We start from the raw sequence: 27,576 nt of genomic DNA on the forward strand, positions 1-27,576 counted from the left end.
ACACAAAATTAAGTAAAATAATCAAGTCATGTAACATTAATACATTTTCATTTTATAATTTTTTTGAAAGAATATTATAATTTAAGGCCTTATTTTTGCCTTGCATACATGTTGCTTAAAAATAAAATGTATTGTGTCCAGTTGAAAAGTTGTTCAGTAGGGTTGTGACAATTAATCATGCAAATGCGCGTTTTCTCAGTGAATGAATTTGAATGAATTACGGTGAAATGCCGCCACATTCAAAAGCCAGAGGGCGCTTTTGTGCAGAAACTCTTTGTGCCGCAAAAGAAGTATCATTACAAACACACTATTCCAGGAAATATCTAGAGGCATATTTATATCGCTGTTCTTCAGATTGTTTCAGGTATTTTCATGATAATAGAGAATATTTTGAATGATTGTGTTTGACGAGTGTTGCTTTTTTAAATGCACTTTATTAACGAGTCAAACTCATAGTGATTTTAGATTGATAAGGACTTCCTACTGTTTACGGAGCCGTAGTACATGCTATGCATGAAACACTGAATCGGAGCCTTACGATTCAGAATCGATTTTAGACTTTTTAATGGAAACGCGATGCATCGATGCACATACCTAATATGCAGACATTTGAAAATAACTAGGCATGCACTGATAGGATTTTTTTGGGCCGATATCGATTTAAACAGACAACTTCTGGACGATACCGATATTAAACACTTGTATACAATACTATAGACCTGTTGCGAGTCGACGTCACGCAGGCAATGTGGTGGCAGAAAAACAGTGGAAATGAATGAGACACGAGTGAAACGAACAATATAACTCACTAGAAAATGTCTTGTTGTGCTGTTGAGTGTCAGAATAGGAGGGCCAAAATAGATGACCTTCATTTTTATAGTATACAGTCGTCGAAGACACCATTTGAAGATAAGATTCGAAGTCTGTTCCGTCTTATAGCGTTTTTATCACGTTACATTTATAATTTATTTAGAAAGATTAAAGATTTGAATGAGTTCAATATCAATAATATTACAATTTTATTAAAGTTTTCATATTTTTTAAGTTTTCTATTACTTCTTTTTAGAATAGTGATCTGCCACGTATTTTAGGTGGAGATTGGCATTGTTCGGAGCATCCCTAGTTTTTGCTATTCAGCATTTCTTTTATTAACAACATTAAAGGAATATTCCATTTTCTTAAAAGAAAAATCCAGATAATTTACTCACCACCATGTCATCCAAAATGTTGATGTCTTAATTTCTTCTCGAATGAACAAAGAATGTTTTTTGAGGAAAACATTCCAGGATTTTTCTCATTTTAATGGACTTTAATAGAGCCCAACATTTAATACTTAACTCAACACTTAACAGTTTTTTTCAACGGAGTTTCAAAAGACTATAAACGATCCCAAACAAGGCATAAGGGTCTTATCTAGCGAAACGATTGTCATTTTTGAAAGGAAAAAAAATTATGCTCTTTTAAACCACAACTTTTTGTCCAGGTCCGGTCCAGCGCGACCTAACGTAAATGCGTAGTGACGTTACGAGGTCACGTGTTACAATAAACAATAAACTGACACAAACACATTAATTAGCATCATTCCACATACAACAACGTCAGAACGGTCCTCTTTCTCAACACTTGTAAACACTGGGGCGGAGTTTCGCGTTGTCCTCTGTGACCTCTTGACGTATTGCGTGGGGTCACGCTATCACATCTCGACCGGATTTAGACGAGAAGTTGTGGTTTAAAAGTGGATATTTTTTATTTTTCTTGTCAAAAATGACAATCGTTTCGCTAGATAAAACCCTTATGCCTCGTTTGGGATCGTTTACCATGGTATTTTTGCTTAAGGTTATCATACCGCCAAAACCACATACCGGCCCATGCCTAATCAGTACTTACTGACATGTAGTAGTGCATTTAAAACTATAGTAAGTTAATGTATAATAATATATTTCTCTTATTTATTATTAAAAGCATTTTTGTTGCAGTTTTGTACCTACAGTCTTATTCAGATGTATTTTTTATTCTCTATCTCTGTTTATCCAGGTGAATGGTGTAAACATTGAATCTATGAGGCATGCAGAAGTTGTGGCCTTTATCAAGAAGGGAGGTAATGAAACACGTTTGCTAGTGGTTGATCCAGACACAGATGAACACTTCAAAAAGATGGGCATCACTCCCACCAGCATTCACGTTAAAGGTACAGACTAAGTTTAAGATGAGTAAAAAATTGTGCTGTATGAATTTTGTTTGTGTCGTGCCCAGTGCACAAAAATGTTAACAATAACTAGATGACAAAAGGCAAATCTTTGGCTCCAATTGATGGTGCTATGATCTCTTTAAGAAAACACGCAAACCTCAAGTTTTTCAAAGGTGGAAGTTTTGTGCATAAAAAGTAGCAATTCTTGACCAGAAAATATAGTTATTTAAATACACATGGCACAGTAAACCAATGCATACCTCTTCATGTTCATGTTGGATAGCAGGTTGTATCAGATGCAGGATCATACGCTGAAGTAACCGGCCCTGCAGATCTGAAATGAAAGAGAATAAACCGTATAAAATAATTTGCTCCATATGTCTGTGTTGCTGAATTCGTCATGTTGCAAATTTGGTCTTAATTTGCTTTTCCTGGGATTCGAGGGGGAGTTTGATAGGTTTTTGTTCTCTAGAGGATCTGAGACGGACAGATGCTCAGCTTCCTCTCCCAGGCTCTCTATAGAGGTGTCTACCACTGGACCAAGGCCATTAAAACCTGGGCTGGAGGCCATTTTGGTCCATCCATGCAATGAATGTCCTGCGAGTTTTGTTCTGCTTGCCAGCTGTCCGGCTCCAGACATACGGGTCGGATTAAAGTTCAATTGAGTCGAACACTTTGAACAGGCTACTGACAGATCTCGCAGATAATTACAAGTGGGAATTGCGATTTGCTTCTCCAGCCACTGGTTCGGTGTATGATTTCTTATGTTTCATCCTGGGTGACCCAGTTTAAGTTGATCAGAACCAGATCAAGGCTTTTATTATGATTTTTAATTCAATAAAATCCTTATGAAACCTATGCTTCAAGGCATCTTCCCATGGAAATACACACGACAAAAACAACCCATTACATTAGTAACCACATATTGCCCTGCCAGCCACCCACAACAGCATTCGTATTGTTAAAGGGGCATTTTATAATGTTGTTGAGATGACTAATGGCAGGTTTCCTGAATTTATACTGACACCTAGTGAACATGACTATACAATACAAAAAACAAACATGTAGTACAGTATATTAATACTTGTGTACTTAATGTACGCTTGAACTGTGCATTGATCATTTTATTTCTTTAAATAGATTTTGACGAGTCAATAACAAACGGCTCTTCGAGCCCTCACGTGAACGGGACGTCCTCGCGGTCGACACACTCTGATGGCAGCAGTCAAGACATGAACACGCAAGTGAGTGTTAACACAAAAAACATATGCATCCAAATGCACTTTTGTATATATGGGTGTTTCTCACGAAATCAAGGTGTCAAGCATCAAATTTTTTTTTAAAAACCTTGAAGACAATTTTTGCACATGTAAGATTAAGGTCTGAACTTACTATAAACATTATTTTTACAGGATTTAAAAAAATATTTCCTACAGAATTCTTTACATTTTTTAGATTATCAACATCAAAAATGATCATTACCGCAACATGATATTACATTAAATATATGCATTTACAAACTCATGTTTTGGTAATGAGAACTAAAAAGTTGTCTAGGTACTATGACAAAAAAAATTTCAACTTTTTCTGGAGAGAAAAAATAAGAACTGCTTAGCTGGTAGCCATCTTGAGTGTTTTTTTTTAAAAATGTTAGTTCCTTGAGGGCTTAAACAATGATTAAAAATTGTTGCGGAGGATGAGAAAATTGGTCTTGGACACATTTATATTTCTTATTTTTGTCTCTACATTTACCAATGATCACCAGATACCACATGTTTCTTTACTGTAAATGTTTATAGTATAACATGCACTGAAGCTTTTAATTTTTTTAATTTTTTTATTATAAATATTTCCATGTCAAAGAACCCAAATCCAGTCATGGACACGTTGCGGTAATGAAAAATTTTAACCTTAAATGTGGAAAAAACAACAAAATTGTTTTTTATGATGTCATTTAAAATCATGTGCAAAATAGTACGTGAAGAGATGTTTGTAACTGTATGCTTCTTATTTTGATACTCTTACTTTGCATTTACTTTATCAAAATGTTTCATGACACCTCATAAGTCTAATTTCGCGAGAATCACCCCTATTTATGTATGCATGTATGTGTGTCTTTGTAGCTCTCGAGAGACAGCGGCAGTCATATTCTCGACCCGTTTGAGGAAATGGGCCTGAGTCTAAGTCCAACAGCGGCGGAGGCGAAGGAGAAGGCCCACGCCAAGCGCGCTAAAAAAAGAGCGCCGCAGATGGACTGGAACAAGAAACACGAGATTTTTAGCAATTTCTAAATCTTTAAAGACTTGCAGATGCCCGAGACTTCATATGTGTTGCATTGGACACTCTGGACACCCGACTGCTTTTGACACAAAAGCCTATTTTTGTAAAAAAAAAGAAAACTTTAAACAAAAAGTTGAAAAAGCTATGCTACGTCTTTAAATGACACTTACCAGCAACTCAACAAGAGGAAAACCTCATTCGTTGTTATGTACATCTAAGAGTATCATCTACAAATGGATTACCAAACGCCAAATACTTACATTTGGAAATCATATCCATGATACTTTGAAAAACAATACTGAGGTTGTTGGAACAAAATCACATTAGCATATTTAGTGTCACTTGGTTTATGTTTTATGTGATATATAATTACTTATGAAGGAATAACTAAATTTTATCTTTGCCAAAGACACGACCCATAAACAACTCCATAATCTGATGTTTATCCTTATGGAAATCATTGAAGGGAAGTACCACTCATGTGTAGCGTTTGGGAAATTTTGTCATTTCGAAAAAAAAGTAAAACTGGAGCATCTTAGCAACACCAAGCAAGCAAGCAATTCGACTTCTTCAACACTAGAGGACGCCGCTAATGCACACTTGCTCTTCATCGTGACAGAAGCACATGGTTGGAGTTTAGGAAAATCTCATCTCAACCACCAGAGGGACCAAAATAGTTGCAACGTATAAGATGCACAATATTAATGTATTAACAGTATGATCTACTGGTGCATTCTGGGATGTGTTGATAACCTGACAGATAACCACCATGCAAAGCTGAATGCTGAATCAGTTTGAAACATTCACATGTGCACATGATTCTGAGATGTTTGAAACAGTATTGATGCTGTGAGCCACACAGATCATTTAAAAAGTACGTAAAGACAGACGGATTTCCATTTACACAATTCAGTGTCGCCCTCATCTCATGAATGTTTATCATGGGTCGAATAGGATAAGACCACTTAGTATCTGATCCCCTATTGGTGGAGTCCAAAATTCAAGGTCTATAATGCAGACAATCATAAAAGCTTTTGAAAGAGCGCTACAGTATATGCATTTACAACACTCATAATGTGATATGTAACATCAGCATTACTTTAATTCCTCTTAATAATTCATGATACGTTTCATGTTTGTCATTTAGTATTAATGTAGTCAAGTAATATAGTCAATGTTTTTGTTTTTCTTTTCATCCACCTATGCTGACATCGAGCGCTAATGGGAAATGATTTCCTATCAGATTATTCATATTAGTATTATTTTTATCAATAAAGTGTGATATTCACATTCAATTCAATGTTGTGTTCAGTTATATTGTGTGATAGGTGTCATCTGTATACTAGGGATGCACCGATACTAATATTCGATTAATAACATCTACCAATACCAATAGATACAAATAGTTTCGCTTTGTACTCATTTATACACTTTCTGTTGTCATTGTGACCCAATTCAAAATAATTACAAAGTATGAGTTCTCATACGTTTTTCCTCCCCTTTTGAATGTCAGGTATCTGCCGTAATCATCAGCTGGTTTTAAACAATCGGCACATGTCAAATTGTGAAAAAAACGTCTTTTTATCTTTCGATATAGATTAGGCCGATATATCGGTGCATATTACTCTGTGTATTTTTAGTTACTAGGTATTTAAATTGTTTAAGTAATAGAGTATAACAGGGGTCTCCAACATTTTTGTAAGCAAAGGCTACCACAATGGATACAAAATCTGGAGGGCAGATATTTTTTGATATAGTCTACTCAAAACTTTTGTGTTTTACTTGTTGATTTTATTTTATTTTGATATGTTTTAGCATTGTTTAAAATGTTAACATACGTAACCAAGCCAAGCTGATATAAAAATATGTAATAAATAAATAATTATTACAATTGAGACCATTAAAGGATTAGTCCATTTTCTTAAAAGAAAAATCCAGATTATTTACTCACCACCATGTAATCCAAAATGTTGATGTCTTTCTTTGTTCAGTCGAGAAAAAATTATGTTTTTTGAGGAAAACATTGCAGGATTTTTCTAATTTTAATGGACTTTAATAGAACCCAACATTTAATACTTAACACTTAACAATTTTTTCAACGGAGTTTCAAAGGACTATAAACAATCCCAAACGAGGCATTAGGGTCTTATCTAGCAAAACCATTGTCATTTTTGACAAGAAAAATAAAAAATATGTACTTTAAACCACAACTTTTCGTCTTGGTCCGGTCCAGCACGACCTAACGTAAATGCGTAGTGACGTAGGGAGGTCACGTGTTACATATATAAAACGCACATTTGCGTACCATTGTAAACAATAAACTGACACAAAGACATTAATTAGTATCAGTTGACATACAACAACGTAGGAACGGTCCTCTTTCTCAACACTTGTAAACACTTGGGCGGGGTTTCGCGTTCGTCCTCTGTGACCTCTTGACGTCATGACGTATTGCGTGGGGTCAGCTGGCGCATCACGACCGGATCTACATGACGAGAAGTTGTGCTTTAAAAGTTTATATTTGTTATTTTTATTGTCAAAAATGACAATGTCTTGCTAGATAAGACCCTTATGCCTCGTTTGGGATTGTTTATAGTCCTTTGAAACTCCGTTGAAAAAAACTGTTAAGTGTTGAGTTAAGTATTAAATGTTGGGCTCTATTAAAGTCCATTAAAATTAGAAAAATCCTGCAATGTTTTCCTCAAAAAACATAATTTCTTCTCGACTGAACAAAGAAAGACATCAACATTTTGGATGACATGGTGGTGAGTAAATTATCTGGATTTTTTTCTTTTAAGAAAATTGACTAATCCTTTAATAGAATGAGCACTGAGACCCCTGGAGTATGCAGTACAGTCACACAATAATCCCAAACCAGGGGTACCCAAACTGTACCCCTGGAGGTTGTAGTGTGCTTAGTAAAACTTGAATTACCTGCTTCAGGTAATATTTACTTTGAGTGGAAAACTCTGAGTTTAGACCAACCCAAGTCAAATGTCAAATTCCTTGACTAAAAAGCTGAATTTCCATGACCTTTGTCTGGGATGCCATGAGTCTGGATAATTTAGTGTACACCTTAAGTTTATAAAAATGTAGCTTAAATGCATGAAATGAATAAATAGTGCCAATAAACAGCTGCTTAAATTGTACACTCTTAGAACGAATGTGTTAAAAACAACACATTAGTGTTGATTCTGGGACAACAGACTAAATGCGTTGTCCCAGAATCCACCCTTCTCTGTGTTATTATAAAAACAACACATTTTGTATTACTTTTAACACAACTTGTGTTTTATTTTAACACAAAATCAACACAAAATGTGTTAAAATGACTTTTCAAGGTGTTAAAAGCTTAACACAAAAAGATAAAAAAATTAACCAATTCTTTCTAATGCAGGGTTCACACCAGATGTGGTAGAGGTGGCAAGCGTGAGTGATTTACATGTTAAGTCAATGCAAAGACGCGATTAGGCATCCTGCGGCGCAGTACACGTGGTAAGCGCGTCGCGAATGGCGCGTTCCACGCAAATTGAGCATTCCGCGAAAAAAGCGCAAGTTGAAAAATCTGAACTTCGGCGGATTTCCGCGCTGCATTAACCAATAAGGACCTTGCTGTAGTAGTGACATGATTACAGGAAGCGACAGAGTCTCAGCAAAGTCGCAGAAGCCCCTCCCATGACGCGAATTTCCGTGTGAATGTCTCAAATAACTAGAATTTCATGGGCGAATAAAGCAAGTGATTTCAAATGTTCAAGCATCCAACTACACGCGAATAGCGCGCTTTTCCCGCCTCTACCGCGGCTGGTGCACCATAATGCTGCGTTTACACCAACCACGTTTCAAAATCGCGTCTACCGCACCTAGTTTGCCGCTTGAACAGTTTGAATGCATTCCCGCGCCTAGAGCGAAGTAGACGCGTGGAAAAAGCAAGCATTTGACGCGCGTCAGAGGCAAAATCCGCTTCTTGTGGGAGGGGCAAGTGCTATGCGGTTGTCTGTTTGCTAGATGGTTGATGTTGATTATGCATTTATCAAGAGAGTTACCAGTTTGTTTTTAGTCACCTTACTATGGGGGGAAAATAAACGGCGCGGGTCGATAAACGCCACTTTAGTCAAAAGTGAAATGTGTATTTACAACTTACCAGGTTGCCCAATGTCCTCACTGACACTCTTCCAAGCGAGGTCCTTTTTATTACGGGCGGGGCTGCCGCCATAGCAGCAAGCAGGCTCCTGATTGGTTGACGCGGCGTGGGGATCCGCCGAGGTTTAGATTTTTCAACCCGGGCGTCAGCTACAAATTTGCGTCAAACGCAAAATGCACAAAAAGCACCATTCGCGCGTACTGCGCCAGGCGCTCAATTCGTGGCATTCGCGTGAACTAGACGTGCGAATGAGGCGGAACTGCGTCTAACGCTTCATTCGCGCCGCGAGACCTCCAGACGCACATCAACGCGTCTTCACATTGACTTAACATTGAAAACACTCGAGCTTGACGCCTCTACCACGGCTGGTGTAAACGCAGCCTAAGAGTGTAGTCGGCGGAGGCTTGGACCTGGAAAGGTATTCCTTACCTCACAAGTTAACAAGCGGATTACATTTTGATAAATGGAAACTAAAATTTTAAGCTACAAACAAAAATCCCTGATATTCCATGACAAAAAAAAAGTAATTCCTGACTTTCAATGTCTGGAAAATACCTTTAATCTCCTAAGACCCGAGCTTTGGGACCAGAGTCTTTTTTTTTCAGATTTCTTCCAGCTATTTGGGGTTAGGAAGAACCAATAAATATAATAACCAAATATTTTTCTTTGAACATGAAGCAGTGCAATTGTCCACATTTGTTAACAAGCATCTCTAGAATAAAGTATTATGGTTCACACAACAAAAAAATGTGATGTCCACGTATGTATATCCAGGTCTTAGGAGGTTAAAAATGTCATGACCCATGGGAATCCTGTAAACTCCAGACACCCTAAACTTTTTGGACAGTATATTGGGTCACAAATGCTTGACCAAACACACAATTAATGCAGCACATTAAAATTGATTACATATTTACCAAACTTTATCCGTATTTGCAAAGAATCCGTTATTTTATGATGTATAATTTTCATTTGTAAAAATAAGAGATCTATCGATGCACAGCAAAAAAATTATAAGAGTAGTATTTCTCTTAGATGTTGAAGAAGCTGATTAAACTAATTTTGACTTTCTGAAAAAATTTGATGAGACGTGCTTGCGTATGCAAATCTCTTCACCACAATGCTTTGGTGTAAAGGCCGGTTGCTAAGGTATTCTGACAGCGTTGCTATGCAGTTGTTAAAGTGTTTTGTACTGTATGGTTGCTTACAGGCCCATTTAAAATAGCCCACCCTCCTTGTGTGTGAATGATCCTCTGTTCTCCAGAGTTTTTCAACCATTTTATCATCCAGCAGTCGAGTAGTAAAGTAATGCAGATCTATCCTCAACAAACCACATCTCATTTTTTTTAGCTAACATTCATTTCAATGCCAAAGTTTAATTCTTCGGGGTTACGGGTTTGTTTGAAACTCTAACCGCAGGCACGACAAAGAGTAATAGTGATGCTCGCATTAGCTTACAGCATTGTTAATGTTAACCACAAATGATTCACGAAAAATAGTTTTTCCCCATTGCTACGGTTTTCACAGCACAAGTCATGTTTATGTTTCATAACATAACTCTCCTACATTGTCATGACACTATCATAACTCGACTTCGCACTCTTTCCCTCAGCAGCTAGACGTACATTCATTTTGAGAGTCTATGCTCCGTTTCAGTCTAAGAAAACATGTTAAGCCGTGACCCGCAGATGACACCCTGTGAGCAATACAGTAAATGTATTTGCGTGTCTTCTGTAGCATTAGGACTGGAGACAGGTGTGTCTGTTTGCAATGACAGCACTTATGTTTGAGATCTCTGGGAAATATAATCAGACAAAAGTAAAATGAACTGATTTTACGGTGATTTTAAAATTGTTATGTGAACACACGTATTGTTTGGACTAAGCAATAGGATGGGATTGTTGGGATTACTTGAATGAAATCTCTTACACATACCAGCCTATTCTCATGATTTGCGTATAAATAGCACACAGTGTGAAAAGTCGTGCAATACATACACCAAATTCCAATTTTGCGTGCATATGATACGCCAGTCCTTCCCGTTCACTTAATATGATGCATCTTTTCATATTGTTTTATGTATTGATTTATCTTTTTCTGTATTTTTTTTTTACCATTGTCACTTGATTTGGGGGTTATAACAACTTTTTGCTACATAAAATGACATCCTAACCCTAATCCCAACTCCAAGTGACTCCAAGTGGTTTAAAAATAGACAAAACATTAAAAGACCTTTATATTAAATGACATCCTTAAGCAAATCCCAAATCTAACCCCAAACCTAAGCATCAATGGTTTGAAAAACCAATACATAAAGTGATTTACAAAGATATGGCGCATTAAAGGGAATACTTTCACAAGACTTTTTAAAGATGTAAAATAAATTTTCGCTGTCTCCGTATGTGAAGTTCTATCTCAAAATACCATATAGATTATTTATTATAGCATGTTAAAATTGCCACTTTGTAGGTGTGAGCAAAATGGGCCGTTTTGGGTGTGTCCTTTTAAATGCAAATGAGCTGATCTCTGCACTGAATGGCAGTGTCGTGTTTGGATAGTGCAGATTAAGGGGCGGTATTTCTGACATCACAGGGGGAGCCAAATTTCAATTATTTATTTTTTTTACATGCTTGCAGAGAATGGTTTACCAAAACTAAGTTACTGGGTTGTTATTGTACACATTTTCTAGGTTGATACTAGAAGCACCGGGGACCCAATAATAGCACTTAAACATGGAAAGTGTCCGATTTTCATGATATGTCCCCTAGGGTGGTCCTTATTTTTCAACTTTTAAAAGTTCATGCTCTCACCCAACCAATATGTTTGAATAAATAAATAAAAATTATGCAACATTTTTTCAATATTAATTAATATTACGAGGTTGCTCAAAACCTTTTAAGTTTAACACATTTGCGTGCTAAGTAAGTGGACTTATTTGACCATGCTCCATGCAATTAAAACTCCTGTTTTGGTTCTGATATGTCTTTCAAAGCAAGAAAGCGTCAATGTGAACAAAACACAATATACACCAAGACAATAGCTGAATCAACATGAAGCAAGTCCGCTATATGTTTACTCGGATCATAAGAGACTGAAATAACTGGAACAAAGTTACCCTCCAAGAAGCAAGATTTATGTGTGTTGTGCATTTTTAAATGGTACAGTTTTTGCAAAAAGTATGTGATTTCGGAAATATTCAAAGGCTTTGAGCAACCTCTAGATATTGATACTTTAGATATAACACATGTAGGGGGTGAGAGTTGAACATTAAAAAAAATTGACCCATTATAAGGACCACCCTAATGTCTCCTTTAAGTAAACGGGAAGGACTGTCAAGCTAAATTGGACTTTTTACACTGCATGCTATTTATACGCACTTCATGAGAATGGGTTGATAAATAACATTTTGGACCATACATCTTTTGTCCTACACTGTAAAAAATGCAAATTTTTTACACATTGTGTGTGTCATGTCAAGTTGTGTTAAAAACAGTGACGGGAGTAACACGTAACAAAGTAATTCCATTACTGTAATTCCTCTACTTTTAGCTGTAATGAGCATGTAATGAGTTGTCCCTAAACTAACACACCTTCTGTGTTATTATTCATTGTGCCGCCCACCACGGTCCTGCAACATTAGATTAGAAATGTAACAAACTTATTTAAATTTGAGTAATTGTAACTGCGTTACTTGATTTAAAAAAATACTTCGTTACATGCCCATTACCGCTAAAAGTAGTGGAATTACAGTAACAGAATTACTTTGTAACCATTACTCCCGTCACTGTTTTTAACACAACTTGTGTTGTCCCTTTCATTTGTATTAACATGGCATGACACACACAATGTGTGTCAATCACATTTTTTAACAATGACCCACTAGTTGAATATGCATGGTAAAAAGTGAAAACCTAGATCAACTTAAAAATTACTTTTTAAGTAACACCTAAAAAAATTCCAACTTAAAATTTCACTTCAGTTTCACTTTTAATTTACTTAAAGCCACCACTTTAATTTAGTTTAATAAACTTAAATTTTTTAGGTGTAACCAATTGAAGGTACTTTTAAAGTTGAACCAGCTTTTCACTTTTTACAATGTGTATGCATTTCATTGCATTAGATCAGGGGTTCCCAAACTTTGTTTCCTGCGCACCCCCTTCTATGTCCCAACCGTGTTGGCGCATCCCCAATCCGCACTTCAAAAAAAAAAAAAAGACGCAAAACGGCTTTGTTTTCTTGCCATAAAGACTCATGTTTAATCATGCACAAATAACCAGGGTCCGGTTGCACCAGCCGGACGTTAAGAAGTTGGGTGAAAGTCCTATGTCGGGTTTAGCTACATCCGTAAAAAATAAAATCTGAAACTACGACCAGACGCAGCTACGCTAAGCGTAGATGATACGCGCCCCCGTGTATGTGTTTAACCTTGCCATTCAAGTTTACTATGGTAAAAAACGTACACTTACTGCCGTCAGCTAATAGATGACATATGAGAGCTTTCCTCATGTTTACCAGTGCGCTCTCCCTCAAGATGCTTGCATGATGTGCAGACCCATCAAACACATTAATAACGAAAGCCTTAACTGTTCACACAAAAGTTGTATAATAGTTTTCAGATTCATTATAACAGCTCAAGTTTCAAACAAAATTACATGAAAGCTTTTAATAAGTTCTCTACAGTGTCTTTGTAAGTATTTATGTATTTTATTATATTCCCTCTCCTTCTTCGTGACTAACAACTTTATCATAAGATGTCCCACACTTGACAGTTTCCCTTATTTCAGCCAGTTAAGCATATTTATAATATATATGGAATGAATGAAACGAGTTGGCACGCATATAGCGGCTGCAGTGCATAACAAAACAGCAGTGCGTAGAAAAAGATAGCAGCTGTCTTCTACGTTTCTATCAAAAACGAATAAACTGTACTTTAAAAAAAAAAAAAAGCGATTCCAAAGGAAATGTTTACTGTTCATTTTTTATTTATTTATTGTATGGAAAAGTCCCACTTAAAGAAACAGACCGCCATTACATTTTTCCTTTCGCGCACCCCCTGGTAGCAGCTCGCGTACCACACTTTGGGAATCCCTGCATTAGATAAAAAATATGAAACGAAGTGGCATTTGGAAACCATCATAATTCATAAGCAATTCTAAAAAGGATGTAGGTTTTGCAATCTAGAAAAAAATATACTGTGAAAAGTTGGATCAATTAAATAAAAATATTTGAAGAGTTTCGTTGCAAAACGAGATAACCACCGTTTTTTTAATTGTTCAGAAATCTCGTTTTTTGGTTGTGCATTCCAATTAATTTCAATGCAACTGCAGTTGGTTTGTTTTGATTTAAACCTTCATAACTTAAAAAATACAGCTAAGTAGCATCATAAAACAAAATAATAGCATGATAACATAATAATAAACATGTTTTGACAAAAATGTTAAAAAAATGGATTTATCTCATTTTGCAACGAAACTCTTCATTTCTTCAATTGGTAAACCTAAAATGATTTTAGTTTTTTAACTTAAATATTTTACCTATGGGGGGGTTTTCCAGACTAAAATAAATGTAAGAGCGGTCCAAACTGAAAACAACTTCTTAAAATACATCAGTGCCATTTGTTTTGCCTCAAAAGTATGTTTTTAGTAAGGCATGCTTGTAAAAACTAGCTATATTTCCTGATTAAACTAAGGCCTAGTTCTTGCTGAAGCTAATCCCTGTCCGGGAAACCACCCAGTTTTTTTTAGTTAAACATACAAGTTGAAACAACTAAAAATTTGTAGGTGGTAACAATTGAAGTAATTTTTAAAGTTAATCCAGCTTTTATATTTTACAGTGTACCGTTTAAAATTAAGACACAAAAATGTACATTAAAATTAAACACGTGTGGTGAATTGGATGGGAACCGACTTCAACTTGACACCATCATCTATTGTAAAACACTTTAAAGACACTTGGTATGCGTTCTCTCATACAATGGCATTTATTTTCAATGCCACTTTTACAATCATTACACAGCCTCATTTCTTTATGGCACGAATTCAACATGTAGCTGTTAACATTGCTAAGAGATTCTGCTTCTTGTTGACGATGACATCACAGTTGTCTTCAACCAGATCTGTGTGCATTTGTGACCCTGTCTATGAAATCCAGACTAAAGTCTCATGATCTAATGATGAGAGGAGCATCACAGTTTGATTTCGCATTGATTTGATATGACCTTATCCATTAATAATAAATATTTTCACAAAATGTTCTTTACATTATGTAGGATGATTTTATGTAGAAAACAGTAAATCACTAAAAATAACTTTAGCTGAGGTTTCACTGACTGGGTCACATCCACTAGTTTAGTTTTAAACCAAAAGTATATTTGGTATCACACTAGATAGCATTTCAAATATTCAAAGTTTTTTTCCTCATTCTGGACATTCTTACTTTTCATTGACCTATATATCAGAGTACCATTAGAGTGTTACTATGTAAATACATCATATTTTTCTCGTCAGTCGAGGGCAGCTGCTGGCATTGAAACCAGAGGGAGAGCGAGCGAGCGAGTGAGAGAGAGGGAGGGTGGCAGTCAGCGTCTCCATGGCGACGCAGTGTTTTTGTTAGCATGCGCATGAGTCAGACGAGCTGTGAGTCAGAGTCAGGAGGAAATTCTCTCTGTTCTTGCTTCACACAACCGCACACGCTCTCACCCGAGCCAAATAAGGACAAGGGCTCGGAGAGATGTAGCGGGGCTACACGAGAAGATAAATGTCTCCTGTCAGGGGCCGGAGGGAGGGGTCCCAGTCACACCCATCCAGTTCACACCTCAGTTTACTGGGCAAACAGCTTTACTAAGGTGACAATTCTTCATCCGCTGAGTCACATTTACAACAATCAATGATTTACTGAACCATTCCGGCCTTTCGGTAATACAAAAGCATGCAGCATTGTTTTAATCAGGTCCGTTTGTCTTTTTTAAGTGCCATTATGTCTTATTAATTTGCTTAATTAATATTTTATGGCATGCAAATGTATTCTTTTTGTAATTACAGAATTATCTAGTAATAGTAATTTGGCACTGCTGTAAGGTCACGCTATGAATAATATTATTGACATTTAAACAGCATTAGTAGGTTAATAATTGAATTGTTTGCCTCTGTGAATTATTCGTAAAAAATGCACACCCAAGGTGGTAACGTGGCATAATGCGACGCAAAGTTACACCGCGGGTGTGCATTATTTTCGATTATACCACGGGGCTGTTTAATGCTTTATTCTGATTGGCTGAGAAATGTTCCATGGCTGTTGATTATTTTTCTGTAAACCATACACTTTACCTTTTAAATGTCTTAAAAAATAGGCACAAGGGGTTGGATTCACAAAACATTCTTAAGAAGAAAAATCTTCTTAACTGCCATTTTTATCTTAAATTCAAGCTTAAGAAAAATTTTAAGAATATTTTGTATTCTCAAAAAAGCTTCTTAAGAAAGTTCTTATTTTTTCCCTTAAGTATGTTCTTAAGAAAAAACGTAAGAAAAATTCCAATTCTCGAAAAATAAACAACATCTTAAAGTTAGGATAACCTTACAGTAGTCTTAAATCTCAATATGTAAGAAGTTTACTTCACGTACATTAGTTTAAAGAGGAATTCCACACTCATATAATGAAGTTTAATGGCTTACTCAGTAATATGTCATGAAACACAAATAAGTATTAGTGATAATATTAGCAAACATTTAACTTCCTCCGTAATAGCCTACATTCATTGCTAAAAGTCGCTCTAAGCGGGAGGCGAACCTTTAATCGCGCCGTCATGTGAGTCGAGGGCTCCGAAACCGCGGGCACACTTCACCCTCTGCGTCCGTCTCTTGACGCGTGAGCGCGTGTCGTAAGAGTTGTTCTTAAAGGAATAGTCTACTCATTTTCAATATTAAAATATGTTATTACCTTAACTAAGAACTGTTGAATCATCCCTCTATCATCTGTGTGTGTGCACGTAAGCGCTGGAGCGCGCTGCGACGCTACGATAGCATTTAGCTTAGCCCCCTTCATTCAATGGTACCATTTAGAGATAAAGTTAGAAGTGACCAAACACATCAACGTTTTTCCTATTTAAGACGAGTAGTTATACGAGCAAGTTTGGTGGTACAAAATAAAACGTAGCGCTTTTCTAAGCGGATTTAAAAGAGGAACTATATTTTATGGCGTAATAGCACTTTTGGGAGTGCTTCGACTCGCCTGAAAGGTCCGCTCCCTTTCTCACTCTCATAATGGGAGAGGGAGGGTGTTACTGCGCCGAGTCGAAGTACTCACAAAAGTGCTATTACGCCATAAAATATAGTTCCTCTCTTAAATCCGCTTAGAAAAGTGCTACGTTTTATTTTGTACCACCAAACTTGCTCGTATAACTACTCGTCTTAAATAGGAAAAACGTTGATGTGTTTGGTCACTTCTAACTTTATCTCTAAATGGTACCATTGAATGAATGGGGCTAAGCTAAATGCTATCGAAGCGTCGCAGCGCGCTCCAGCGCTTACGTGCACACACACAGATGATAGAGGGATGATTCAACAGTTCTTAGTTAAGGTAATAACATATTTTGGTATTGAAGATGAGTAGACTATTCCTTTAAGACACAAATTTAAGATATTCTTAAGAAAAAAATTTAGAACTTCTTAAGAAATGTTCAAGAATTGCACTTAGGAACATTCTTACGCACTTCTTATAATTTATCTTAAGAACTTTCTTATTTTTTGTCTTAAGAATGTTTTCGTGAATCCGGCCCCTGAGCAATTTTTGTGGTAACCGTGGTATAAGAGGAATAATTGACTCCTGTCCTTTGAATTATTTGAAAATAATGCACACCCGCGGTGTAAAGGCGCCACATTACCATATTGGGTGTGCATTATTTTTTGTTAAATAATTTAACGGCCCGTCATCAATTATTCCTTACATAGTTCAAAGGACTGAAGTCATTTATTCCGCTAATACTGTACTATGGTACTAGAAACATTGCTCTGCTGGTTATTTTAAGATATCTGACAGGTTATATGTGTGGTTTACAGAAAATAATGTGGAAAAACACCAGTTGAACATTTCTCAACCAATCAGAATCAGGAATTCATCAGGCCCGTGGTATAAAGTCAAATATTGCATGGCCTCTTCTGACTTTGTTTCGATGCATTGACGTAATTTCCACTGAAACAGGAAGTTAGGATATATTGAGTAGCCCCCTCCCCTTTTTAATAGCCAAAATCGCTTAGTTTACCTCACAGCCTGTAATCTGATGAGAAGCTTGAATGATGTCATAAAAATTGTTGATCAGTAAGAAGTAAGAGACTGCATTGTCAGAAAAAAAATGGTCAAAATGTGGTACACATATTTTGACAACTTTTTCTGAAAGTGCAGTCACTGGGATGGGACCCTTTCAAAAAGTACAGCTTTGGACCTAAAGATTTCATTTTAGTACCTCAGGGGTAAATATTAGTACCTTATAGTATTCAGGGTTCCCACACCTTAGTCACTTCCAATTCAAGGACCTTTTTAAGGACTTTCCAGATCCAATACCCTCAAAATCAAGGACTAAATTTGGGGACACATTTCATGTAAGAGCACGGTTACATCGTGTTACCTTTTAAGATACATTGTTACAGTTTCCTTTCAAGGGAACTCCACTGCGTCACTGCGGTGACACTTTGGGGACGCCTCCAGGGGTAAGTGCGTCTGAATGTGTTTATCAAATTCAACCAATGGTGAGGCTTAACGACAAAGACGGGGTGACGTGGAAGCCAGGAAGTATATCGTTATCTGGAATATTGCCAAAGGCGGCGTTACAGGGACGCAGGAAGTATGGCAAGGGAGACGCAGCGTCTCGTTCCTTTCTCAGGGAACAACAGTTACATACATAACCCGAGACGTTTTCATGTGTCAAACACAACTATGCAAAATTCGCATACAGAGGATATAAGCATTTAAAGTAAACAGTTAAGCATGTGTGCCTAAAAAGGCTAAAAAATTTATGATATTATCTTACACTACACAGGGAATAATATGGATTTTTTCTGACAGTGCGTAGATTTGAATGCTGATATCTTCCGGTAAATATTCACACTAAAAGCCAACAAAATGACCATTTTGATTTCATGGTGATTTTAGCATGTTTAAATTTATGCCACATAAACCAATTGTAATCCACAACTATCCATTTTATAAATGCACCTTAGATTTTTCACATGAAAACATTTCACCCCAGACACTTCAATAGCCTCTTTCACACAGTAATTCTGGTAAATTACCATGAATTTACCAGAATGAATTTACCAGTAAATACAAAAATGTGCCGTTCACACATGCAGTGACATTCCGTCTTATTACCAGTAAGACATCATTCACACATCAGTATCAAAATACCGGGAAATTCGGAGAGAAAGCGGAAGTTACCTGTGGCGCGCGGCCGGCGAGCTCCGTCCGTGTCGTATTTGTAAACTGCGGGTTATGACTTAATATCCACGGTCCGTATTTTGTTGTTTTCACATCTGTGGCAAACGGTCGCGAAGTTGCTCGTGACCAAACAACATTGCGTTAGGCGGCGTCAAACGGAACCTGCGCGTTTGCACATTAGGCTTCACAGATGGTGTGCTAAGGACGTCGGCAATTTGGCAATTAGATGGTAAGCTGTTTTAAACAACTTTGGTGAAGAAATGTGGATGTTAACTTCAGGTGTGCTCGACTTTTAAGCAACATGTGTGTGGAAACGTCCGTAAACAGTCTGGGGGAAACCGCGTCACCTGTATAAAAAAACTTTCTGATTGGCCCGCCCGATCTGTCAGCGCGGTCTGACGTCATCTAAATGCCGGTAATGCTATATTTTTCGTTCACACACAGCGCTTACCGGCAAATTACCGTTAATCTTACAACCTGTCTTACTGGTAAATTGGGAGCACTGATTTACCGGAAAGGTTCTGTTCACACATGACATGTTAACTGCAATTTACCAGTAAATTACCAGTAAAGACTGTATGTGTGAAAGGGACTATTGCTTTGCTCAAGGACAAAATGGTGATGACTTCTGGCTCGCTCTTTGTGGGAATCCAACCAGCAACGGTCCGCTTAGCCCTGAACTTTAACCGCTATGCCACACCGCCCGCAAGAAGCTAATGAAGTTCCAGTGAAATTTAAACTTCCAAGTCCAGAGCGCTAACCATCACACCATGGGACAAATCTGTGGCGGTCAACCTCACCCTTGAGTGTGTTTTCGGGAATACATGCGATTTTTGCAACTGCAAGCCAGCGTTCTTCCAAAAATTGCCAAAATATCATCTTTTAAACCAAAGCCACCATTACGCGTTCACAACTGCCAACTGGCTACCATCACAAGACCCTAATAGTTGTCTTCACAGACAGAAGTAAACCGTTGCTTGTATTTATCAGTCCATTAAAGCAGAAACAGGAGCTTGTGTGTTATATAAAGTACCCGTAACTATAGGTCAACGGTCTGTAAACCCAATGCATACACCCAACATTTGTCGCATTGCACAGTCAAAAAAATCTAGAGGCGGCTAGAGAACAGTCCCCCCCAACCTGAGGGTATCCCTCCTAAAATAATCATTAAAAATCACATTTACTATAAATAATAAAAATAAATATACTTTAAATAATCGTGCAAGTAGTAAAACAATACAAATGCAAAAGTGCATTTTAAGTTTAGAAACATTATGAGTGCCCCCTCATTTGCCTCACAGTGGTTTGGCCCACTGCCCGCTTTCTTCCTTTACCTCATTTACACACAGACATAAGTTTGTTGAGAGAGAACCAAGTTGTTCAGTAGTTGTAAGTCGGCCATCAATGCTATTTTATTCACTTTAAACATCAGATGAAGTGATTCTTTGAAGTGATCATGCATAATTAAATGAATCATGACAAAAAAAGTATGTATTTTTTCCATGAGTCCGCTAGTTAAGTGTCATTACATTTAAAATTAAGTTTAAATTTCATTGTTGGCTTGCTTGTAAACAACTTTGCAAAACATTGCGCTAAATAAAATTGCTTTGAAGAAGAATATTGTACACATATATATCTGTACACATATTTTTACAAGTACAATTTTGGCTGTATTATTTGATTATTTGAAGAAATATCTGGAGAAATGTTATGTTTATAGCCCCCCAGCACAGTTAAATGAAATTTAAGTCGCGTGACGCAAATCAGAATATTATGTTTGTACTGTACGGATGCCGGTGGCCATGAGAGGTATCGATTTGCATGCATAAATGCATCATTCGACCACTCCACTTTCCATTTTAGAATGGTCCTGATGCAGACGTCACTCACAGCTTTTCAGGATATTGCACAGTCTTTGATTGTTAATTCTGCAGAGATCTATAGGCCTGATAAAGTGACACATCTATGTATAAATATATCTATGAGGAGAGGTGTTACAATTTGTCTCAATGTGCATGCATTGAACGCCTGTGTATGCATATGACTCAAATTAAGTACACTGTGCAACACTGTGCGGGTACACTAAAAAATGAAGTACACTTGGGCCTTAACCCACCTCTAACTGTTACAAGCTGCTGGCAAATAACTAAAACAAAAGACATTGTTCGCTTTGCTGTTTATTCTCGCTTTGGATAAAAGTGTCTGCTAAATGTACATTTATGGTTTTAAACTTCTTCCTGCCATGCAAAATTCATTATTAATAAAACCTATTTAAATATTGACATTAAAAATTAATAACAAAAAGCTATTGCGAACTTTATGCATCTTTAAAGCATACCTGCATAGATTTGAAAGCAATGCATAATGGCATAGAGAAGTTGCGTAGTGACAATATCCACTGTTTGTGTGGTAATGGATTCAAGGGCTCATATTCATCACAGTATAGAGGTTAGGTGAATTTTAAGGACATTCCCATGAGAGAATTACAACAGAAGGACTTTCCGTGAGAAAAAGTCTGTGAATGTAAAAACACAGGGGAGACTGCACGCTTGAGTATAATATTAAAGAGATCACCATAGTGAATGCATTTTTATTTATAAGGAGGCATGAGAACTGTCGTGTGTCATTGTGACAAAGTGAATGATGTCATTTTTATGAGCTCATATAGAGGAAGTGATGTAGCTTTCATTTCCTAATTTCACATCTAGAATTGTACACATTTACGAATAAGATCACTTTGTGTCACTTCTCACTTTTTATTTAGTTTACAAAGTCGTCAGATAATGAAGTCATTTCATTCAGTTAAGTTTTTTTAAACAATGACAATTATAACTATTTTTACATTTTCTCACTATGATGCTGTTGTGTTGTGGTTGGTTGCTAGCGTGGTGTTTTCCGGTTGCTAATGTGTTTCGAATGTTCCTAATATAAAAGTGCTACATACCATAAAAGGTGCTATAAGATGAACCATTCACTTCAGAGATTTCAAATGAATAATTTCTTTAACTTTTACTAATTTAAAGAACCATTATCGTATATAATATTAATATTATAGTATTATATAATATAAAGAAGCTTTTGTGATTCAGCCAAAAATGGTTCTTCTATGACATCATTTAGCACCTTTATTTTTAAGCGGGTGGTTGCACACAGATGCAGGTCTAAAACGCCCTTCACCAAGTCTTCTTCATATTCTTTCATTACAGTTTTGTTCTTACACAGTTTTGCAAAATGACTAGCAGTCATGTATTACTGTGATAAAACCCCTGCAGTAACCTAAACCAGTGGTTTTTAAACTGGGGGCCAGATGGTGCCAGGGGGGGCCCAGTTTTATGACATTTTATGAAATACATTAATTTATCATGAATTCTGTGTGATTAAACCTAAAAAAATTAAGGCTGCTAACCAAAAGCACTACCTTTTTGTATAATTTTATGTTTTTTTTATTAAAATGTTGAGTTTTAGAACAGTTTCTTGTCACAAATTTTCTTTGGGGGGCCACGAAGGAAAGCACCGTACACAATGGGGGCCGCATGCTGAAAAAGTTTGGGAACCACTGACCTAAACTACGGTGTCAGGAAAAATGGTCTCCAGCTGTCACCAGGGCAGTGCAATTTTAAAAAAGTACACCTTTTGCCCATAAAGGGGTGGTGTCCAAGACAGGGCTTATCTTAATGCATGATTGAGCTGCCTAGATTTAAAAACACCTTGCACTGACATTTCTTAACATGTATCAGTGCCATTGTTTTGTCTCATTTCTCACACCGGTATTATTTTCTGTAATGTATGTTTGTGGAAAACTACTTAAATGTTCCAATATAACCAAGATCTAGTCAAGGCTTAATCTAAACCCTGTCCAGGAAACTGCCCTAAAGAGAGTTTATATTAGTACATCATTGGTACCAAATGTATAAACCTACAATTTTGCAATATCTGTATCTATACCATATCTATACCTATACGTTACAATATTAGTTTAATGGGGACTGCCCCGGTGACAGCTTGGGAGCATTTAAAAAAAAAATCTGACCGTGTATTATCTGTTAATAGGTGGAAAGCATGCTGGTGGACAGCTGGTATTTTTTGGTGTATGAATCAGAGTCATCTGTACTGTTACAAACTTGTATAAATGTCTTTGTTCTAATGAACATGAAGATATACTTTTTGTAAACAAACAAATTGACTTCCATAATATTATTTTATTCCACTATCGAAATCAATGGGGCCTTTAATTGGTTTGGTTAAATCCCTTAAAATATCTTCCTTTGAGTTTATCAGAATAAAGACATTTATACAGGTTTGTAACAACATGAGAGTGAGTAAATGATGACAGGATTTTAATTTTTGGTATTCATTTAATGTAGAAGGCTTTAACACTGAACTTACTTACATTATACTTCACACCAAAGTACATTTATTTCCAGAGTAATCCTCCTGCAGCAGTCTGGGTTTATTGTCATGTTGACAGGCACATACACTTTTATCACACTAACTTTTACGAGTGTAGGTGAAAGTTCTGTATAAGTGAAAAGTTATCAGCTCTGAATTTTTGGTGACATCTTCACTATCCATAAAGAATACCATATGACTTGATATGACCCACAGCAATTAAATTTCAAGACCAAACATCATATATATATATATATATATATATATATATATATATATATATATATATATATATATATATATATATATATATATATGAAGAGTTTGGTTCCAAAACGCAATAAATCCATTCTGACAAATTTCAGTATAAACGTGTTTTCTATACCAAGAAAGATAAAAACCACTATTTTCTGTTACTTGTGATATACACTGATTAAAAAAAACATGAAAGGCATTAATCAAAACACTTACTTTGTCATATTAAGAACACTGTCATTGCTGCTGTTATAATTCGTCATCACTGAACCTTTTTTAAGCAATCAGCTGTAAAATGTTTGGTACTGCTCGATTTTCGTTGACTTCGAGTAAAATAATGGAACGTTTTTCATAAGATCCCTTGGGGTCAACGTGTTAACATGACAGAAGCTTGATGCTGTCGGAAAAACAAGCAACAGCCAGCATTTTTCCCGGCCGCGTGCCTCTCATGTAAATTATTTGATTTTACTGCCTTAAGTTTCTTCCCTGCCACAGAAAACCACCGCAGGTTTAGCAATGCCATCAAAGTATTATTTTGTTTTTGTTTGTTTGTTGATCACGAAGTACAAAGTAGATGAGGAAAATTAGGATTCCGTGTATTAAACGCACCACCATTATTATTTACAATGCGTGGAATGGTGCGCTGTGATTTGTTGAGTGGATTTATTGCATTCTGCAGAAAAGAAGGACTGGCGTTTATCATGTTTTGGGAAAAGGGGAGAAAAGATGACAGAATAACACAGTGGATATTGGATTTTGCGTAAAATTAAGAATTTACTTTTTAATACTGACCTGATTAGGGATGCACCGAATCCAGATTTTTTAGGTTCGGCCGAATCCCGAATCCACCGTTTAAGATTCGGCCGAATCCGAAACCGAATACCGAATCCTACTCGCATCCTTATTCCAACACAGTAAAACACATTAATGAAGTAAAAAACGTCCACAGCAGTGTATTTTTCATTTAATTTAATTTTAACTGTACATTATGCCAGGATGACAAGTTGGAAAAACTATTTTGACAATTACCATAAGTCTATGCATAATGAAAGCGATGCGTTGCGACACGCTCGTTTTTCCAATAAGCAAGCAGCTCCGCGCTGAAAACTATATTTAACTTTGAGTGAGAAGCTCCGCTCGTCAATGTCAGTTTTCACACGGCCGTCCAATTACAGTGGAGGAGGGGCAGGACATTACCACAGCAACCAACCGGCTCACAGCTGAAGCATCACAGCTACCAAGCGCTCGGCTGAAAAACAGCTGGCATTTGGGGTCCTCAAGGCGTTTTCAGCGGTGTTTAAAAGTTTTGATGTGTCCAGCTGACCGAAAGAAAAAGCTCATCTCCACGTCAGCACCCGATGTGTGTAATCAACGGCTGTGTGACGTCGACCAGCGTAGCGCAAGCCTAGGGTTCGGTTCGGTGGAAAAAAAATCTAGGATTCGGCCGAACCCGAACCCCGCCAAAAAGCCCAGTATTCGGCCGAATCCGAAACCGAATCCTGGATTCGGTGCATCCCTAGACCTGATACATACATACCTGATTTATCGCGTTTTGGAAACAAACTCACCATATATATATATATTAGGGCTGTCAATAGATTAAAATATTTAATCGCGATTAATCGCATGATTTCATGAGTTAACTCGCGATTAATCGCAAATTAATCGCACATTTTTATCTGTTCTAAATTTACCTAAATGTAACACTTTTTAAGTTTTTAATGCTCTAATCAGCATGGATTTGGATAATATATATATATGCTATATGCAAATGCATGTTTGCAACAGCCTGTTTACATTTTCAACAGAACCATCATTTTATAAATGTTTTTGCCTTTAGAAGACTTTGTTCTTTCTCCATTTCTGTTTGCTGCTGCATCATTTGTGACCTGTGCTGGCAAACTGAGCTGGGATGAGCAAATTTTCATTTATATTTTAACATTCTCTATTAAAAAACTTAAAAACAACTGGAACAATTGTTGGAATCTGACAAAGCATGACAGAACTATACCTGTTAATGCAGAGCAAAAACAATATCAATACCTATATGTTACATATATGTGTTTCTTTTATTGTTTAATTTTGACATTGAGGCAAACCACTTTAAGATACTGTAATGCAAGGGTTTAATATAATGTTACACAACAGATACTTTCCCTTAACAGTTAACCAAACATTCACTTCAGAAATAACTGATTATAGGTCATACCTGCGTGAATTCTTGTCAAAACAGATATTTTTAAACCTGTAATTTTGTGTTAGATGTCTATATATATCAGGGTCACGCACTCGCGCGTTTGTGTGCATGCGCTTCAGACGCCTGCGTCAGACATCGCTTTTGAGCCTTGTCACTCTTAATAACTCTTTTAACATCAATCAGATCCCGAACTTTATCTCTCTTAATAATTATTTTAACATCAAGAAAGTCCTGCAGTCTATTTTCTATCATTTCTGAATGCTTTAAAAACGAAACTAAAAAGTGAAAGACGCACCTTTGCTTTATATGGATTTGGGACGGAACACCTCACAGAAAACGTGCAGATAAAGAAAACTGCACGTGCAGAAAACGTGCATTTTAGATGTTTAATTACCATTTAGAGCATTGGATTCGCTAGATGAGAGCTTAATGTTCTTATTTTTATAGAAAAGCTCCGACTCATCTAGACAGCGCCGGTCACTTGCTGCGTCTCAATTCATCCAGCTGTGGGTCAAACTGAAATTGCGTGTTGCGTTAATAAAATTAGTGCCGTTAAAATGAATTTGCGTTAACGCGTTATTAACGCGTTTATTTTGACAGCCCTAATATATATATTTATTTATTTATTTATTTATTTATTTATTTATTTATTTATTTATTTATTTATAATTAATTTATAATTAATTTATATATTTTTATAATTAATTTATATATATTTATAATTAATTTATATATATTTATAATTAATTTATATATATTTATAATTAATTTATATATATTTATAATTAATTTATATTTATATTTGAAATAACAATGGAATTGTTCTACATAGCACAATATGGTTCAACACAGGTGCTAAATAGGTGCTATATGGCACTTAATATGGTGATATATACCAAATTCTTTTTTTATCACTATATTAAGTGCCATATAGCACCTATTTAGCACCTGTATAGAACCATTTTGTGCTATGTAGAACCATTCCATCGTATTTTCAATTATAAATATAAATTAATTATAAATATATATAAATTAAATATAAATATAAATTGAATTACAAGAAAATAATGCACACCCAAGGTGCAATGCGGCACAACGCGAAGCGGAGTTAGACCGCGGTCCGTGGGTGTGCATTATTTTCAAATAATTCAAAGGACCGGAGTCAATTATTCCTCTTATACCACGGTTACCACAAACATTGCTCTGGTGCCGATTTTTAAGACATTTGACAAGTTAAGTGTAAGGTTATCAGAAATTTATGCATACCCACGGAACATTTCTCAGCCATTAGAATACAGCATTAAACAGACCCGTGGTATAATAAATAATTTATGATTTTTGTTTTGTTTCTGGTTGGTGGCGCGTGTCATTTTCGAGCCAGTCACCAAATGAAACTGCAAAAGTAATGAGGTTTCCTGAACAAACTTAGGCACACTTCTTCCCCCAACACACACCACTGGTTGATTTCATATTTCTGCCTCATTTGGTCAAGATGCTCAGTTTGATTAGAGAAATCTGATCTTTCATACAGATCCATGACTTAAAATGATTACTGCAGATTATTTGATGAGCAATCTACAAATAGTGCAGGATCTTACATTTTTCATCATTTTACATTATATGTAAAATATATATACACATATATATTGTTGTATGTTTAGGTTTACAAAAAAGCATTATTTTACCCTAATATGTCTA

At 36.3% G+C, this 27,576-nt stretch overlaps 1 protein-coding gene and 1 long non-coding RNA gene across 2 annotated transcripts in view; one reads left to right on the top strand and one right to left on the bottom strand.

The window, feature by feature from the left end:
- Positions 1 to 5,763, top strand: part of LOC129436584 (Na(+)/H(+) exchange regulatory cofactor NHE-RF2) — a 40,138-nt gene extending 34,375 nt beyond the window's left edge. Inside the window, exons 4-6 of the mRNA XM_055194810.2 lie at positions 2,035 to 2,188; positions 3,329 to 3,432; positions 4,312 to 5,763. Coding sequence (XP_055050785.1) covers positions 2,035 to 2,188; positions 3,329 to 3,432; positions 4,312 to 4,479 — 426 coding nt within the window. The 3' untranslated portion in view covers positions 4,480 to 5,763. The remainder of the gene's footprint in view (positions 1 to 2,034; positions 2,189 to 3,328; positions 3,433 to 4,311) is intronic.
- LOC141351139 (uncharacterized) overlaps positions 1 to 27,576 on the bottom strand; it is a 46,243-nt gene that overhangs the window by 8,724 nt on the left and 9,943 nt on the right. The window contains exon 2 of the long non-coding RNA XR_012359372.1: positions 2,449 to 2,522. This is a non-coding gene — a long non-coding RNA (uncharacterized lncRNA). The remainder of the gene's footprint in view (positions 1 to 2,448; positions 2,523 to 27,576) is intronic.

This window comes from Misgurnus anguillicaudatus, chromosome 19, assembly GCF_027580225.2.
Source record: "Misgurnus anguillicaudatus chromosome 19, ASM2758022v2, whole genome shotgun sequence".
Lineage (NCBI taxonomy): Eukaryota > Metazoa > Chordata > Actinopteri > Cypriniformes > Cobitidae > Misgurnus > Misgurnus anguillicaudatus.